At 33.9% G+C, this 20372-nt stretch overlaps 1 protein-coding gene across 1 annotated transcript in view; it reads left to right on the top strand.

The window, feature by feature from the left end:
- LOC135834884 (proclotting enzyme-like) overlaps positions 1-9800 on the top strand; it is a 43064-nt gene extending 33264 nt beyond the window's left edge. Inside the window, exons 3-8 of the mRNA XM_065348862.1 lie at positions 5180-5722; positions 5868-5956; positions 8533-8668; positions 8755-8893; positions 9317-9462; positions 9568-9800. Of these exons, the coding sequence (XP_065204934.1) occupies positions 5180-5722; positions 5868-5956; positions 8533-8668; positions 8755-8893; positions 9317-9462; positions 9568-9723 (1209 nt within the window). The 3' untranslated portion in view covers positions 9724-9800. The remainder of the gene's footprint in view (positions 1-5179; positions 5723-5867; positions 5957-8532; positions 8669-8754; positions 8894-9316; positions 9463-9567) is intronic.
- Positions 9801-20372: the final 10572 nt, after the last annotated feature.

The following is a 20372-nucleotide window of genomic DNA, read 5'->3' as shown; positions in this document are numbered from 1 at the left end:
GGGGGGGGAGGAAAATACCAATTTCGAAAATAAGGACCGCCTTGGGCCCTATTAATAAAATGGCGGCCATTTTGATATGCAGATCAGCCGAAATTACAGATTTTGCTTTCCAAAATAGGACTTGCATGACACTTTTTGAGCTAGGCCAAGCTATAGATTTAAAGAGCACACAAAAATTCATCACCAACCAAAATTTCAAGTGCTTAAGTGCATTTTTCAATTTTTGGTGAATTTTTAAAAATCAAATTTCGGTCAAAAATATGAAAAAAAATCAAAATTTTATTAAATTAATCTAAAAATTACCCAATTTTCGATCTGCCAAATCGATGAGTAGTTCTGGAGCCATCAGCAGATTTTAGAAACTTGAAATTTCCACAAACTTATAGATCTTAATCAAATGAAGTTGGAAATCCAAAATTCACGCTGCACTCCGCATTAAACAGGTCATTAGGTAGACTGGTGGGTTCAAGGTTAATTTCGAGCATACCATATTTTATTTTAATATACTCTCAGTTTTTACATTGTTTTAAATTTGGTAAGCTTTCATTTTCAGTAATTTCAATTTTTTTTTGTTTTTCTAGGCGTTCTCAGATTATTTTAAGCACTTTATCGTGCATTTTGCTAAAATTTTGTTGAAATTTCAAAGTTTTCAGAGATAATAATAATTTTTTTTGACAGGTTTTACTTTTGAAACGTTCTTAGCACGCAAAATTTTTTGAAAATGTTCACATAATTTGATGATTTTTTTTTCAATTCGAGGTCGAATTAGTACCTACCCTTCTTCAGTGATAGGTAAAAAAAATTCACGTAGAATGCTAATTAGCTCTGTATTGAAAATCCAAAAAAAGTCCCAAAAAATTTGGAAGAATGGAACATAACTGAATCTATTTTAAATGTGTTGCACCCTGAAGGTATAACATATTGTTTTAGAAGGAGAGTAGTTGTTAGTGCTCTTGATCAATTTTGAAAAGATCGATCACTCCTTATGATCCTGGCCAGAAATTGAAAACTCAATTTTCAAAAGATTATACTTACTCTAGCTCTGAGAAGAGATTTATTTTTTAACGAAATACTTACTACAACAACAAATAATTTTGAAGAGTAATTTATGATGAAATATAAATTACCATATCAATTCTTGAAGTTTGATCAGGAGGTTTGGCTCTAAAATGGAAAATACCGTGAGTAAATCGATTTTTGAGGTTCCATTAACTAAATTTCCATAATTATAAATTTTCAATGGTGAAGTCTATTTTTGAGGCTAAAATTGATTTTTCATTTCAAACATGAACGATCATATCAATATTAGGGTTCTCCTTGAATACCTACGTCATGCATGACCAAAAAAATCGCGTTTTCTCCTGCTCTCAACCCTCAAAGTAGTGACTTCTGGTGAGAAAATAATTCCCTATTTTTTACTTTTTCCATTATGAAAAACTCGGGCTGCGGTAGACCTCTCAATTTTCAAAAATTTGAAAAAATACAACTTCAAAGCAAAATGTTCAAAATTCAAAATTTTCAACTTCCAACACTTTTAAAAAGTCTCTTCTGAGTAAAATGAACTCTCATCGGGATATTAATACCATCCCTAAAAAACCAAGTCGGCCCCCTAGAAACGCTGAAATTCGTATTTTTTTAATTACAATAAATTTTATAATATGTTAGGAGGTCAGCTTGGTTTTCAATGGAGGGGGCTAAAATCGTCATGAGAGTTTATTCTGCTCAAAAGAGACTTTTTAGAGATAACAGAACTAGAAATTTTAAAATTTTAAAATTTTACAGCGAATTATATTTGTATCTATTTTATAAAATTTTTGAAATTCAAGGGGCCTACCACAGCCCGAGTTTTTTGAAAATGGAAAAAATAAAAAATAAGGAATTATTTTCTCACCAGAGGTCACCACTTTGCGGGTTGGGTGGGAGGAAAATACCAACTTCAAAAATAAGGACCACTCTAGACCCTACTAATAAAATGGCGGCAATTTTGATAGACAGATCAGCCGAAATTACAGATTTTGCTTTCCAAAATAAGTAGAATTCACACGAAATTTTTTGAACTATGTACCAATCTACTAGATCTAAAGAGCATACAAAAGTTAATCACCAGCTGAAATTTCAATTGCTTCAAGTGCATTTGTCGATTTTTGGTGAATTTTTAAAAATAAAATTTAGGCCAAAATGAGAAAAAAAATCAAAATTTTATCAAATTGATCTGGAAAGCTGAAATTTGGCATAGACCCTATTTTCGACTCGTCAAATCGACTGAAAACAGTTTCTAACCATTTTGAGCAGTTCTGAAGCATCCAGCACATTTTTGAAACTTGAATTTTTCACAAAATATACCTAATGAAGTTGGAAACCTAAAATTTACGCTGCACTTCAAATTAATGAGTGTATTATTAGGTCAACTGCTGTTGAGTTCAAGTCAAGTCGGAGCATCCAGCGATTTTTTGAACATTTTTGAAGCCTCCAGTAAATTTTGGAAACTTGAAATTTCCATAAAATTTCGTCAAAATGGAGTTATAAAGCCGAAATTTATTCTGCAAACCAATTTCAATATAGGTGCGGGACTGGGTCGCGGTTCGCGGTTGTGTACCATTAGCGGATACACCAAATGGGCCCTCAAAATTTTAACCCCGCCCCCCTTTAACCCAGAATATTTTTTCTAGTAGGTATTTTTTTTTAGGTTTGGGTAGGTACTTGAATGCGAGTTAAACAATTTTTTTTAAATTTTCTTACTCAACTCTGCGGAAATATGCCAACTCGACAAGGAAAAAACAGGAGTTAGTTTTTTTTGGACGAGGCAAGTAAAGAGGGGAAGGGGGTGTTGGTAAGAAAAAAATACTAATATTTTAACGAATAAAATGACGAGTTATTTACATATACGATGAAACACAAATAAAAGATGAAATTAGAATTTTGCGAATCGATATGACATCTACTCACTACAGGGGGGTCCTTAAATACACGACAAAAAAAAATCGCGATTTCTTCTGCTCCCAGTTCTCAAAGTGATGACCACTGGTGAGAAAATATTTCCCTATTTTTTATTTTTTCCATTTTTAAAAACTCGATCTTAATTTTCAAAAATTTTTAAAAATCCAACTTCAAAGCGGAATTTTTAAAATTTCAAAACTTAAAGTTTCTAACATTTTTAAAAAGTCTCTTTTGAGCAAAATGATACCTAGAAAAACCATGCAAGTCGGTCCCCTAGAATAGCTGAAATTCGTACTTTACATTAAATTTCAGCTATTTTAGGGGGGGGGGGGGTCAGCTTGGTTTTCAATGGAGAGAGCTGAAATCGTCATGAGAGTTTATTTTACTCAAGAGATACTTTTTAGGGATAACAAAACTTGAAATTTTGAAATCTTAAAATTTTACAGTGAATTTGTATTAAGTATATAAAATTTTTGAAAATTAAGGAGCTCACCGCAGCCAGAGTTTTTCGAAAATGTAAAAAATTAAAAATTAGGAATTATTTTCTCACCAGAGGTCACCATTTCGGGGGTTGGGAGGGAGGAAAATCCCATCGAGGAAAATCCCACCTTCGAACATAAAAATCACCCTACTACTCGCATTAAGTTAGGTTCATTAAAAAATTGTTATTTTCATTTTTGAATTTATGTAAGTTTCAAACTGGGATGTTTGTACTCGTATGTAGTTCAGAGTTGTAAATTGGCCCGAGTAAAGCAAGGGCAAACGTTTTCAAAAATTCAGGTTTCGAGAGGTAAAAAAATGTTTTGAAAATTTGTTTGTTTCCTTCGATTGAAAATTTTACAATTTGAATGATGGGTTTTCAAAAATTTCGAATTTGAAAATGAGATGTAAGTAAACAGACCCGAATGAAGTGAGGGCAAAAACTTGTTTCGAGAAGTAGAAAATTTTTTTAGGTGAGAAAGTGCGCTTTCAGGATCGTTTTAGAGAGCTATCGGCGAGTTAAACTCACAGCTGAATGGTTCGGAGGTGATAGGAGGGTCAAAATATTTGCAAACGAACACCTGACCACTACACCTCAAAGTTTACAAGTATCGCGAAGCAAGAAACTGTATGGTTCAAAACGAGTCGAATGCCAGAATGGAATTGTTTACCTGAAGTCGACTCCAACGGCAGATAAACAGGTTACTTACAACTTTGAAGAATTTGAATCAATTTTGAAATACAAGTAAAAGAAACAGAAAAGCAATAGATTGCCAAAATTCATATTTGTATTTAGAGAGAATGAAAATATGTATTATATTTTTGGTTTAAACGTGGGCCTCGAGGCCCTTGGTGTCTCGGGGCTCCTGGAGGTCGCCAGTCAACGTCATAGGCCAGTCTGCCACAGTTTCAATGCACTATGAAGTCGACTGCAGGCGGATTTGAAGTCGTTTTAAAGTTGCTAAATACTTTTTGGATCTTCATGGCAAATAAATGAACCCATTATTTTTTCAAAGGGGTATTCCAGTCTGAAACATATTTTTGTCCAATTTCAAGTTTCCAAAATCTACTGGAGGCTCCAAAAATTTTCAAAAATTCGCCGGAGGCTCCAAAATGACTTAAACCCATCAGCAGTCGACTTAATAAGCGTTTCAAGTTGGAGTGTAGCGTGAATTTCAGATTCCCAACTTCATTTGTTGAAATTTTGTAGAAATTTCTAGTTTCAAAATTCTGCTGGAGGCTCCAGAACTGCCCAAAATGGTTTGATACCGTTTCCAATCGATTTGATGGGTCAAAAATTAGGATCTAAGCAAAATTTCAGCTTCCTATGTCCATTTGCTAAAATTTTGATTTTTTAAATCATTTTTGGGTTAAATTTGATTTTCAAAAATTCACCAAAAATCGAAAAGTGCACTCAAGCCCTTGAAATTTTGGCTAGTCATAAATGTTTGTATGCTCTTTCAATCTAGCTCGGTCCAGTTCGAAAAATTTCTTGAGAGTTTTATGTTGGAAAGCAAAATCTGCGATTTTGACTGACCTGTCAATCAAAGTGGCCGCCATTTTGTTAGTAAGATCAAATTTTTTTTGGCAAGTTTGCTTCAAAATATTCCTTAGCATGTTCCCTCCAAGAAAAAAGTTGTCCCAGAGGATCACCGATGGTGGTGGGAGGCGGGGGGAGGTGAGGTGTAATTATTCCTATAGTCATATGCTCGTCTATTGGTAAATCATTTTTACATCGTGGCTTTTTACTCTTATTTTGCAGCAAGTCGGAGTCTGTTGTAACGGTGGCGGAGGATACTACCACACTAACGAAATCCCCTACTACCCTCCAGCTGGAGTATATCCTAACCCAGATGCCGAACCAATCCCCCAGTTCTCACATAATCCTTACGTACCTGCCAATTGGCCCCCTCCTATACCTACTCATCCTCCTGATCACACCATACCTCCGTTACCAACTCACCCTCCATCTCCCGGATACCCTAATTTGGACCAAACTACCACCAAGAAACCAGCTCCTGCTTGGCCTCCTACAGTACCAGCATACCCAACGACCACGACGAAGAAACCATCGCCAGCTTGGCCACCTCAAATAACCAATAAACCAACGTGGACTAAACCGACTGTAAGCAAACCGTGGCCTCCTCCTGTGCCAACTCATCCTACTACTTGGCCATCTACGACACCTCCCGATGTGGAAGATGTGCCTTCGAATATGTCGGAGTGTGGTATCAAAAATGGGTACCAAGATCAGGAGAGGATTGTTGGTGGACATAACGCCGAACCTGGTGAATGGCCGTGGATGGTATGTATTGGTTATTTGGTTTATTTTAATTGTGAGAGTTGATTCAAAGAAAGCGAGTGCATATTTTTTTAGCGTCGATATTTGCAAAACTGTAGTCATCGATCATTAAGTAAGGGTAATAAAATTGTGACTGAATTTGTTTCAGGCTGCTATTTTAACGAGTGGAAGACTGTTTTGTGGTGGATCTCTTATCGATGATATACATATATTGACCGCTGCCCATTGTGTTGCGCAGTAAGTACGAATTTTTTTCAGAATTGCTACCTAAGAATGTCAAACTTTTAAAAATGACTTTCTGAAATTTTGTCAGACTTTGGCACCCTTGAAACAGAACTTGTGAAGTTCCTTTACAAATTTTAAAGCAAACAAAACTTTTTGTACATTTATAGGGCAAAAAAAACAAGACATTCACAATTTTAGTAAAAGAAAGTGCATTTTGAACATTTTTGGCAAAAAAAATGACACTTCCTTCTGTACATTTTTTAAAAAGTGGGACTTATTGGATTTTTCTATGCAAAGAACAACAATATCCAAAAATTTTGCTGAAAATCGAGAATTTTTTGTAAGTTTTTGGAGATTTGTGCCAATTTTTCACATAGAAAAAAGACTATGACAATTTCAGAAAAAAGTAGGACTTTTTGAGAAAATTTTTGGTAAGAAAAAGACTTTGACGATTTTAGCAAAAAAGCAAAATTTTGACAATATTAATTGGTAAGAAAAATTGTACTTTTTCGGAATTTTTTGCACCATTATGGCAAAGAACGAGACATAGCTGATTTTTGGCAACTCAAGTTGAAAAAAAACATAGATCTTGCAATGCTAATAAAAAACGAACAATTTTTAGCAATTTTTCTAAAAAGCGAGAATTTTTGTTCGAAGAAACGAGAAGGTTTGCCAACTTTTGGCAAAAAGCAACAGTTTGAATATTTCATCAAGAAAACAGGATTTTTCAAACACAAGCTTTTTTGACAACTCCTGGCAAAAAAGCGAACCCTTTAGGTAATTTTGGAGAAAAAAACGTGAAAATCTTAAGCAATTTTGCTAAGTCAAGAATTTTTGTCAAAAAGCGAGAATTTGAGAATTTTATCGCAAAAAGTAGCAATTTTTATGGATTGGAAAAAAATTTATTTTTTCGTCATTTGTGCGAAAACATCCAGTTTTTTTGCAACTTTTTACGAAAAAAAGACTTGTCAATTTTGGGCAAATTCTGCTAAAAAAGTATGACTTCGCAATTTTGCTTAAAACCGAGAACATTTGTCAATTTTTAGCAAAGAGCGTCAGATCTAATAAAAAAAAGGACATTTGCCAACTATAAACAAAAAAATATTTTTTTTGCAATGGTTGTAGAAAGAAGCAAAATTTGCTTGCAACTTTTTGATAAAAAAACGAGTCTTTTGTAATTATGCTTGTAGGCAATTTCTAGAAAATTAATCAGATTTTTTCGTCATTTTAATGAGTACTGACCTTATTTTGGAAATTTTAGTGAAAGGCAAGACTTTGAGACCGCAACGCTGAAAAGGCAGTGCAGCCAGTTGGAAAGAAAATTATTCACTGATTGATATCGCAACCCCCCCCCCCCTCAAAATTCTAGAGAAGCCCCCACAGTTAAGCTCACTTTAAGAAAGAGATTGAAAATGGCGAAAAATTCAATTATAGATTCATTTTCTTTTTTAGCAATAGGTATTTTTATTTTTATAAGATTTTGAGGCTCAATTTCTAATTTTTTAACATTTTTCTTCAATGTTATATTTCTAAAACTGAAAAAAAATCAAGTTCGAAAAGTTCTCATTTTTTAGACCCAAAATTATAATTTCGTACGCTGAAAGAAATGGTCTTGAGCAGCTGAATCAGCTCATTCAATTTCGCAGATTTTAACAAAAAAAAAATGTTTTTTAAAAAAAATCACTAATTTTTTAAAAGTTTGCTTCAAATCCAGTTTTTTAAATTTTTTATTCTGGAAAAATTTGAAAACAAAAATTCAAAAATGTCAAGGAACTTTTTTAAAACATGGAAATTTTTTCCAAGTTTGGGAGAGCGCTCCGCTTCTTTTGACTTCCTCCTTTTCTTTATCCCTTTAATCAGGTACATACCTACGGCTACATATAATATGCATGTTGAATGGCGGATCTTTGGAACGGTTAGTTTTTTGACAATTTTGCCGTTCAAGCCCTCGTAATGAATTTCACACTTCGAAGATTAAAACACAATGAGTTGTCTTTTAAATTTTTTGTATGTACTTGATTCGACGTTTTCCTCCAAATGAATACCTAAACGTAATAGGTAGGTAGGTATGTATCTTGATCTCACCAAAAACACACAGCTCAATTACGATGAAAGTGAAAGTAAAGTAAATTCACTTAATATTAATTCATTATTTAAAAACAAAAATGTATCAATAAAGACCTCCCGAGGATTTTGGAATTAGGCATTAATCATATTTTCTTTTCAAAGTACATGAAGACGTTACTTATCTGTGATCGCGAGCTCAACTAGTGTAGGTACAGGTACATCAAGTTACTCAGTCTTTTTAAACCAGGTCTTCGATCTAAATTGTTCTAAATCGTTGCTCTTAAATATTGAACAATATTGAACAAAAACTTTAAATCCTCTCGCGACAGCTGTGATGATGAAAAATGTAATTCGTTTGCTTTACGTAGAACTTTAAGGCGCAATTCGATCTCCATTCTTCATAAACGTTAATATAGTTGCCTACTTCAACACCTTTGAAACATTGTCTTTCAAAAAAAAATGGTTTTTTTCTGTTTATACCTAGAGAAGGTTTAAAATATTTAAATTTTTAATTATTACAGAATGAATCCATGGGATGTGGCCAGACTACGAGTGAATCTCGGTGATTACAATATAAAAAGCAAAGGCGATGTGCAACACGTTGAAAGAAAAGTACGCAAAGTAGTTCGTCATCGTGGATTCGATCCGCGCACTTTGGTAAGTCAAAATAATATTTTTTTTCTTCCCTTTTATTGCTTCCTTGAAAAAATAGGTAATACTCAATTTTTAAAAACACATTACAGTATAATGACATCGCCTTACTCACACTCGATTCTCCGGTTCCATTTTCAAGAAATATTAGACCTATTTGTTTGCCTCAAGGAAGAACTCAGTATCATGGACGAATGGCCACTGTGATCGGATGGGGTAGTCTGAAAGAAAGTAAGTTTCTTAAAATTATCTCTTTCGACACAATATACCTATTGCCTATTTTTTAATACCTACATTACGGTGGATGGCGAAAAAAAGCAACATATTTTGACCAAATTCAGCAGAAACTTTCAGTTCAACTTAAAAGTTACCCATAAAAAATTTTAGCTTTCAAGGATGACTCTGGAGGGAAGATGTAAACCTTCAAAAGAAGGGGCTTTTTCAAAAAAATTGTGGTTTTTTCACTCTAGTCCCTGAAGGCTCATATCTCTCCCCCAGGGAGACCTCCAGAGCTAAAATTTTTCTGAGTAACTTTTTCAATTCAAAATAAAGGCCTCTACTGAATTTGGTTAAACTCCATCGACTTTCTTTTTGGGCATGGTCCACCTTAACCTATATCAATGTATATTAACATCACATTGAAAACTTCCACAGTGGGTCCAACTCCTGGTATCCTACAAGAAGTCAGCATACCCATATGGACGAATCAAGAATGTAAAACAAAATACGCAGGAGCAGCTCCAGGAGGTATCGTGGAAACATTCTTATGCGCTGGTAAAGCCAGTAAGGATTCGTGCAGTGTAAGTTAATCAATTATTATAAAATTGAAAATATTTTTCATTTCCACATAAGTGATTAAAGTAGATGTTTGGAAAATAATCATATTATGTTAATATTATTTACAGGGTGATAGTGGAGGTCCGTTGATGATAAACGATGGTAAATGGCAACAAATTGGAGTTGTGAGTTGGGGAATAGGCTGTGGTAAAGGTCAATATCCGGGTGTATACACGAGAATAACGTCTTTCATGTCATGGATAAATAAGAATTTAGATACGTAATTTATTACATTTTTTTTTATATTTTTGTACATGTAAATATACTTAGGTAATAAAATAATAATAAATGTTTTATACAATTTCGTTCATTTTAATGATTCAGATAGGTGATCTGTGTCTGGAAATTTACTCATTCTTGATTTGTGTTATCAGATCGTCTTTATTCAATCATCAATGGATTGATTTTTCTGAAATATTATTGTTTACCTTAGAAAAACATTATTGTTGGAAGTTGTTTGAGATATTTTAACATTTATTTTTTTTGCTTAGCCAGAAAATGTGAAATATAAGCATGAGTTAAAGCATGGACGATTTTTTGTCCACAATTTACCCACAATTCTCACTTTTTTGAAATTAAGATTAGATATTTTTGAAATAAGTATCTCAAACAACCTCCAAAGATAATGTTTCTCCGAGAATTGCATATCAGAACAATTCATTGTTAATGAGCAAATTAAATCGATCCTACATTTTTCACTGATAACACATCAGACAGTAGACCCTTACATAAAAGTTAATTGGCTCCTAATAATTCAACTCCAAGAAACGCTGTTTATACGGATGTAATGCATCCTGTGAAAAAGTGATAGAATCACACCCTCAAGAAGTCGAGTGATGTGTATACATTGCAATAAAAAATTTTACCCAAACCTTCTCAAGGAATTGCAAAGCGAGATCTTGCCTATAAAAATAAGCAGGAAATTTTTGAAATTTCATGAACTGTTTGGTAAAATAAAGTAAATTTCTGCGAGTGCTGTGTTAAATGATGATTTGTAATTATCCCGTCCCTCTTGATATCTCATTAGGTGAAAGATTAACCCTTCATCGCCAAATTATTGAGAAATTTTGGCACAACTTGACGTACAGTTAGACCTCGCCCGATTACAAACTCGCTTGAAGTGGAAAAAGGAAGAACCAAATCTCTTGATTGGAGAGATTGTCATCCTGAAGGAGAACTCATCGCCTTGTTCATGGCCACTTGGCCACCCAGTTGGGTGAAAATCTGCTCTTCTGCCAATAAATACGCGGTAAAGAGCAGTTTAATTGGTGTTTTATACTTCAACGCGACTTTGAACTGCTGCTATGCAGCAGATTTTACAGTTTTCAAAATCGCGCTTCAATTCACGGGCGTAATTTGAAGCGACTTTTTAGGTTGTTACATTTTCTGCACAGCAGAATAAAATTTCTGCTGATAAACACGCCACAAGAATATTTTGTAGCGTATTTTTATCGCGTAAAGCCGCTACGCTTCTAAATTATGTGGCGTATTTTTGTACGTTGAAAAAACCAGCCACAAAATACGCTACGCAAATATTTCGTAGCGTATTTAATTGCGTATTTGCTGAAAAACGCGCGTAAATGTGGTATTTTGCGTGTGTGTTATAGGTTAGTATATAAATATTTGTTCACTTCTACCAAGTTCCATGGTGGAGTAGGTAGTAAAGAGTCCGCTTTCAGATCCGGGGACCCGAGATCGATCCCCGCTAGTGCCGAAAAATTTTTCAAGAATATTGATCAATGGCAGATTTTTACGCATAAATAAAATACGCGCCGATTTATGGGCAGAAAAGGCATTGGCGTAAAGTGTTAAATCTCCTGCCAACGTTTTTATGTCGCGTAAGAGCAGATTTTCACCCAACTGGGATTGTTGAAGGTAAACCGGATGCCAAAGGCCACCTATGTAAAGTTGGAGTCAAGGCTAAGGGATCTATATTCCAAGAGTTGTCCAGGAGCTCGTTAAGCTTCCAGTAGCACCTGTTAGTTCTCAAGAATAGCTGCAAATAATCGCGAAATTGTATTTGCTCGATGTAAATAGTATATTTAGTACTACTCTATCGTACATAGATTATTTGTATCTTATAAGACCCCCGGTCTTCCTGGGGGAGCTCTAGCGTCTAGTTACCAATTTATGCTCATGTTGCGAAAGCACAATTTATGGATCAATATTGAATTAGTCTTCCTTAATGGGAATACTCCAAACAAGTGTAAATTAACATAAGGTCCATGCTCTCCAACCATTCATTTTGAAATGTGTCACTATGTAAGTGTCAACAATAATGCGGTTACAGAATTAAACAATTATATTATGATGTTTATGGGTACAGACTCCAAATTCGAGTTCAGCGACCTCACAAATTATGGGAAAACTCATCTCTTTTCAACTGTTTCGTGGAATTTTGCCCTATACATTGGCGAATTTAGATTTCTTCAAAATTCTTTTTTACTTACTCTTATTTTGAGTACCTGAAGGACTCGTTTATTTAAAAAAAAAAAAATGATAATGGCAAAAGTTGCTTAGCATGTCGAGTACTACTATATTTATTTCCTACTTTCATTTACCTACCCAAGTTAGTAAGAAGTAAATAGAGAAAAGTGGGCAATTAACATTATTGAATACGTACTTACCAACTCCTGTATTCAACTGGTACTCTGTCATCATCATTTTTTTCGACGAATCGAGCCGTTTGCTTAAAATTGAGAGCAAAAAACAGTTTTGAAAAAACTAAATAATTGCTAATTAAGCGCAAAATTTCACGAAACACTTGAAAAGAAACGAGTTTTCGAATTTCGATTCCATCACTATCCAAGATCAATCCAGCATGCCATCATGAAATTTACCGCAAAATTCACCTCTTTCCCACTAAAACATATTTTTCGGAAAGAACTGTACACAAGCACATCAAATTTCAGATCGCCTGCTATTATCGTAAGTAAGTAATTATTTTTAGTTTTGTTTGTATTATTTCACTACTGTAAATATGTAATAATCTTTGATAGACCAGTCCTCTTCCATCATTTTGAATGACAAACTTTCCATTAATAGTCACATAATGATTAGTCAGCACATTCTTCGAATTTTTGAGAGAAAAATTTTACTAGTGAATGGCTGAATTGGAAGGTAATGAGATTCGGCACAACTAAAGGCACAACAAACTAAGAACCCTCTTGTCTCGAATACGAGAGCATAGATAGCGTTAGAAGTATGTAGGTTTGGTACTATTTTTAGCCGAAAGCAAAGGAGGTTATTATAATGGAATAAAGCAGTGAAGTGTTCGCGAGTAATTAATTTGCTTTTTTGAACAAATCTTTTTCTAGGGTTTGTTCCAAGCCCAAGATATACCTCTCGCTGCCCTTTTGCAAATCTTTATACGTATCTGCTGCAATGGGTGTACAAGCAATAAAACCTAGACATCCATGTCGTCGAGTATAACGTAGGTAGGTATTTTTGTTTCTCAACAGTAAAATAAATCATAATTATGGTGTGGAGTACGATTATAAATATCAGTCGCAAAACTTACGAACCTCGTGAAACGTTTCCCACACGGTATATTTAAAATCATCAGAAATTACATCAGTAAATAAGTAAACTCATTTTATCGGATCTAAAGCACAATCCAATTGCGACATTTCTTTATTAAAAACAGATTCTCAAAAGAGTATTCTGATGGTATCAGAAACATACATTTTTTATCGGATTCTCCAAATATGCACTCAATATCGAAATCGTCACATGTTCTTCACCGTTTTGAAAAACTGATTCCATTATTTAAAAATCTTGAAAATGAGTTGGAATTTTTTTCCAATGCACGGTATAGTAAGGGCGTGCTACATGGCGTTGGTGCCACATTTGAGAGAACTTGCGATCGCATTGTTACCGAAAATAAGTTTTGAAATTTTTTCCCATAACGTTTCTAATACAATTAAAGAAGATCTCCTAATATTAGTCTTGTCGCACGATGAGGTGGTGAGAGTGGGTCTGTGTGCATCTAAATGTATGTACTCCAATATTCGACACTGGACATCTCAAAAGCAGAAGGAAACCTATTTTTCAGTTCACTCCAAATTTTTTGATAGGTTTCCTGAATTAGGCAAGCAGGAAACCTGTCATTATTGCTTCCTCAAGAGAAGGGTTTATTTTTTTCAGCAGTTGAAATTTCTCGTCACTATACTAAACTTAGGAGTCCAATTGCTTGGGTTTGCTGCAACTCGGATAAAATCTATTTGCAGCATTTTCAAGCATATATTGATAGTAGTTTTGCAAAACATTTACTAAAAATTTCCAAACTTCAAAGTCAAGTATTTTTTAAAAGCTCAATCTTCAAAAACTTGTCAAATTTGAGAGCAAATATTTGAAAATTTGAAAAAAATTCAAGAATTATAGATATACATTTTCATGAAATTTTTATTCATGAATCTATGATCAGATCTTTATCATGGGAAGGGGATTCAGAGTCCCAAAAATGTGGGATTCCATTATTCCCATCCCCTCTCCCAATAATTTCGTGAATCCCATGATAAAAATGATTTCACTTCTGGATATCATAAAATACGTACCTAGGTAAGCTTCAGGGATTTTTTTCAAATTTTTTAATAACAGCTTTAGAATTTAGCACGCTTTTGAGAGTTAACCTTTTTTAGATTTTCAACCAATATTTATAAAATTTCTTTCAATTACTTTTAAAGTACTGCTAATGAATTCTTTCCGAGTTTCAGCAATCCTGAACAATTAAGACTCCATTTGAGAATTATGACGAAAAATTTTGACTGATGAGAAAAAGCGAATCCGTTCCATCTGCTCATAGGGGGTGGGGGCTGGTTGAGAGAGCAATTATGACAGTTATATTTTTTTCCAATACAGGGTATCTATGTACTTACAAAAAATAAAGTTGTAGAAAATCGCAGGACTTCAACTCAAAACGTGGATGATTTTACATGGAATGATCGACTCTGTGTGTTTTGTGCGATTTCAAAAATTTACCAATAAATCAGAACCTTAGGGCTCTAAATCAGCCAGAAATGATGAAATTTGGTTTTTTCAAGGACTGAAAACATTACATTTTTGCTTGAAAATTTCCATTTTGATGAAAATTAATGATTTTAGAATTTTTAAGAATCCATAATCAACAAAGAAAGTTGAAAAAACTTTCAAAGACGAATTTCAATTTTCGGAATTTTAGCTGAAGATGCCACAGAACGTGTCATTTTATCGAAAATTTAACGAGCGTTCCCTCATGAGAAACCATCTGTTTGGGAAATAAAATCAGAGATCCTGTTGATCCCGAATAGACATACTTAGATACCTACATACGTCCTAATCTTTCTTTTAAAAAATCTAGAACTCGCCTGCAATAGTTTCTGTGGCGTTTGGGTTGCCTATACCCACGCCAACTCTGGCACTTGATTACATAGCAACTCTTATCTTACGAACGTAATCCAAAGTCAATTTCATTAATCATAAGGCAGAAAAACGTGCACTTTTAAACAAGCTGCAGGAGTTAATAAAGACAATTAAATTATACTCGCGAGTGTAACTTATGCAGTGTAGTAAGTAGACAACAATAATTTGTTCTGAAATTTTAATATTTGCCTCTGAGAAACATCATCTTTGGACGTTGTTTGAGATATTTTCAACATTTTATTTTCTTCACTTAGAACCAAAAAATGTAAAATACATATATGAGTGAATTTTGGACAAATAACTCATGGGTGATTTTTTGTCCTAAATTTACTCACAATTCTCACTTTTTTGAAATTAAGATTAGATATTTTTGAATTAGGTAGGTATGTCAAAGAACCTCCAAAGTTGGGTAATGTGTTTCTCTGAGGCATATGTCAATTTAATAAATTTCCTCTTTGCAATGTATATTTTATTAAATGTTGTACATTAACAATATTGCGTTGACCTAATTAATAAAATGAGTTTGATAAGAGTATATAAATTGAAAAAAATAAAAATTTGAAAGTTAGTTGATCGTACATATACATTATTTAGTAAGTAATGTATTAGTACCAATTTTGAATTTTAAATATTTTGAATTTACTTTCAGGATATAGCTCAAGATGGTCATTTTATGCTCAGGCAGAGCCTATTAGGCAAATTTTGATAGAATTGATAGTCGCAAATTGCGAATGCAACTACTCAAGAGTCAAGATCGCATAGTTCTGCAAGAAAAAGTTCATTTGAAAGTCAGCGATCTATTGTCTGTGTGTTAAATATGAGGACTCGAAAATGATGTGCAAACATCTTCGAAGATTGAATATTGTAAATGAAGAGAACTTTGACAAATTGATCAAAAATGATATGCTCTGTGATCCAATCACTGAAGCATGTTGATTTAGAAAATGCGCTTCTTGTTGTGAAAAAACTGTATCAATTTTACCATTTGGGGGGGGGGGAGGGCTTCAGAGTCCCAACAATTTGGTCGATAAGTATAAAAAATTGCGAAATTTGGTGTGACGTTGTATCGTTTCGCATGTTTCTGAGAATGTTGAATATGAGTCGAATATGAGTCGAATATCCATTCATTTTTTCGATTCGAACCCTCTAATTCCCTCCATTGTCCCCCAAAAATTCCTGAAAATTGAAAAGAATCATGAGAAACATACGGTTTATCACGTTTTCCGGTGGACTTAATTTTTTCTACTTGATCCCTCCATCGGTTTCTTTGGACTGCCCGAATTTCTTGAAAATTGAAAAAATCGTGTTAGGTACAAAAAAGAAATGCAGCTGTCTCTCATTCAATTCAAAGGAAATTTCCACAAAACAAGATTATACTGACTAAGTAGGTTTGTACTTCATCTACCTATGTGTTGACTCTTGCCATACCAAAATAAGATAAGTGTAAAAGTTCTGAAATCGATTAATTGCGAGCAACATATCTGTAAAACGATTTTTTCAATTTTCAGGAAATTAGGAAAGCCAAAAGGGAACGCTCTAGAGGAGGTCAAATCGAAAAAATAAGTCTATATTTGTACTCAGCGCTCTCAAAAACCTACTAAACCACATGTCACACGATTTTTTCATTTTTTTTTCAATTTGGAGAGCTCAATGAAGGGCTTTGGATAAATCGAAATAAAAAAAAAAAGTACTCTCAAAAATGTATGAATCGATAGGTATGTCACGCGATATTTCACATTTTTTTAGGTGCATTTTGACCAAAATTCTAGGGCTTTGATATTCTCCTCTCCCCTTCCAATCATTTTCATAAGGCACAAAAAAGGCATACAAGTGCAGTGCACTTTTAAACAAGCTGCAGGAGTTAATAAAGACAATTATACTCGCGAGTGTATGCAGTGTAGTGGACAACCGTAATTTGATGCATTAAATATATGTAGTGAAAAATCATTACGTTTTAGGTCCTTTAGAAGCAGATGGAATAGACTAGGTATATTATTTATTGCGTTGGAATATCAGTAAGTGAAGAAAGGGAAATAATACAATGAATTGCTGAATCGTGAAGGCAACACTTAGAATTGATTCATAGACGGATTTCAAACACTTGGTCCGCGATGAATTGTTTTCTTTTTTTTTTTTTCAAGAAAGGTGTACCAAATTCAAGACTGCAGAATGCTTGTCATTACGACGTAGTGAGAAGTACTGTAAAAGCAGGGTGAATTTTTTCTCATTATTCTTTTTAAGTTTGCCCATCTTATTCAGTTTTGAAGATGGCTTAAATATAGGTATGCAAGGAACCTTTATAGTGAAAAATCAAATTTTCTACAGAAAAAGTCCTCTACACAATATGTAAGCTATCTTCAACACTGAAGGAGCTACACTGATTTGAAACAAAAAGTCAAAGTAATACTTTTTTTAGTTTCTTATTCAAATTACTTTAGTTTCTTCAATTTTAAGAATATACCTTGAATATATGTACAATATACATGCACAGTATTTTTTTTTTTTGTAGTATATTCAATTGTAGACCAAAAAGAAATCCTTTGCATATTCAAGCTATCATCAAAACTGAAGGAGATAGGCAAACTTGGAAAGAAGAAAATAACGTAAATAATGGGTAATATTACTTTTCATTGTGGCCTTTTTTGAATTTTCTTGAATACCCCTCAAGTTCAAAAAGTTGCGCTGGCTTATTGCCATCAAATTTTAGATATCATCATTTCCAAAAAGAACAGCTATTTCAAAATTCAGTTCACTAATCATCCATGAAGTACATATAAGCTGAAATTTATTGAAATACTTAATTTTTGAACTGGAACTGGACTAGGAAAGCAGGAAACCCGTTATCGTTCATTGCTCCCTCAAGAGAAGGGTTGTTTTTTTTTCAGCAGTTGAAATTTCTCGTTATACTACTCAACTTTGGGGTCCAATTGCTCGGGTTTGCTGCAACTTGGAGAAAATATTTATGCGATGTTTCTAAGGAAAATGACAGTAGTCTTGCAAAATATTGGCTGAAAATTTCCAAACTTCGAAGCCGAGTTTTTTTTTGAAAGCTCAACACCTTCAAAAGCTTCCCAAATTTGAGAGCTAAAACTAAAAAAAAAAAATCAACAATCATAAATTTTTATGATATTTTTATTTATGAATCCAGATGCCATAATGAGACTTTTAAAACCATGGGGGGAGGGGGTGCGGAGCACCAAAAATTTGTTCAAAGTGTAAAATATTGTAAACATGGTGTGACATCGTTTCCACTCATTTTTTAGTTCGATCCCTTCAACTCCCTCGATTGCCCTCCCCCCCCCCCAATTTACTAAGAATTTGGGATTATTACGTTTTCGGGAGCACTGAATACCAATATCGACTCAATTTTTTTGGACTTGATCCCAACATTTGAAAGTCTAGAAAAATTTTAAAATCTATTAATTATAAGCAAAAAATCTATAAAACGATTTTTTCAATTTTCAGGAAATTTAGAGAGCCAATAGCGACTGCTGGAGGGGTCAAATCGAAAAAGTAAATCGATATTCGTACTCGGCGCTTCCAAAAAGCTACTAAACCACATGTCACACGATTTTTTGAAGGGCCCAATGAAGGGCTTTTGAGAAATCAAAATCAAAAAAATAAAGTGTTCTCAAAAACGTACGAATCGATATGTCACACTATATTTTACATTTTTTTTAGGTAGGTAGGTACATTTTAACCAAAATTCTAGGGCTCCATTATTCCCCTCCCCCTTCTAATACATCCCGTAACAAAAAGATTTTAATTCTGAATATCGTAAAATAATACTTAGTGTGCTGCCACTGATAAGAAGAAGCAAGCGGTATACTGCTTGAATTTTAACATATTGCTTCTTATGTAAAATTACAGATTCTGTTCGATTTTTGATAAAATGTTGAAGAATCTAATTTGTATAGAAATTTTGTATTCCTCGTGAAATTTACTACTAAAATATGAACTAACTTCTTTGTTTTGTTTTTTATGTGATGTGAAATTGTGAATTATCGATCGTGATAGGTATTAGACTTACATCATTCTACGAGTTTAACGACATTCTTTCATCGCATTTATGATCAAAGAAGCATTCAGAACTCAATTAAATTACAGTTACAGTACTTCATTTTAAAGGTAATTTTACGGGGAAAACAAAAATTTGGATCAATTCTCTCGAAAATGAGCACTTCTTAAGATTTTATTAAGAAACGTATCAAAAACGAGTTCCTTCCATAACAGACAATGTTAAAAATTCAGCACATATACCGCTTCGCGTAGTTAGTCATTATTTCCGCTAGAGGGCACCTCTAATTATGTACAGTCCGAATTACCTTTAAAACACCAGTAACAGATTTTTTCCGAGTTTTGGTAATTTTGAACAATTCAAACTCCATGTACAAATAAAATTGAGAAAAATCACAGGACTTTAACTCAAATCTGGCTGATTTTACATGGAATGACTCTTTCTGTGTAATTCGATCGTGAGGTTTCAAAAATTCACTAAGAAATCGAAACCTTACTTAAGGCTCTAAATCAGTCGGAAATGACGTATCGAATTTCGAAGATCAGAATTTTCAAAAATTCATTAATTATGGAAGATGAATTTTAATTTTCGGAATTTCAGTTGAAGATGCCACAGAACATATTATTTTATCTAAAATTCAACGAGTGCTCCCTCGTGAGGAACCCTTTATTTGGGCAGTAAAATCAGCGATCCTTTTGATCCCAAATAAACACAGATTATATGCTCTATTCTTATTTTTTAAAAATCTACAACTCGCCTGCATAACTTCTGTGGCATTTCGGTTGCCTATACCCACACCAACTCCGGCACTTAATCACCTAGTAATTCTCACCTCACGAACATAATCGCGTAAAATCATTTCCATAAAACAAAAAAAAATTGCACACGCGTGCATTTTAAATTACCTTTCAAAATTTCCTAATTGAAAAACTCGGTTATTTCGCCTTCTATCAACCATCCTTCAAAAAGAAAAAAAATCCCACGCGCACCAAGACTGATAAAAATCTCAATTAAATTCCTCCCTCGGTTTCCACCCAAATTACAAATTCATTGCCAATCAAAATCTGACCCTTTGAATCACGCACGAAATTTTCTTTTCGAGACGACCTCGAAACTTGCCAACTTGTGAAGAAAAAAAATTTTCCCCATCACGCAATATTTACCCAACAAATTACCCGAGCACATAAATTACAGCCGAATAAAAAGCAATTTCGTACACGGTGGTTGGTTTTTTTTTCACGCACACCCCGGGGGCGGCGTTGGCCGTTGTGGGTGCCCATTGAAAAAGCATCGAAGCTATCACCAATACGATGGTTAATTGCTTTCACACCATACTGCAAAATCAGATAACGTTTTGTTCTATAACTAAACGCAATTATTTCTCAACATCTGGCCAACACGCTCGAATAATCCCACAGTCGAGAGAGCTGAGCTATATGGACGTTATTCCGAGAG

This window comes from Planococcus citri, chromosome 2, assembly GCF_950023065.1.
Source record: "Planococcus citri chromosome 2, ihPlaCitr1.1, whole genome shotgun sequence".
Taxonomy (NCBI): domain Eukaryota; kingdom Metazoa; phylum Arthropoda; class Insecta; order Hemiptera; family Pseudococcidae; genus Planococcus; species Planococcus citri.
The sequence above is the reverse complement of the archived record's forward strand: the minus strand, read 5'-3'. Positions and strand labels throughout refer to the sequence as shown.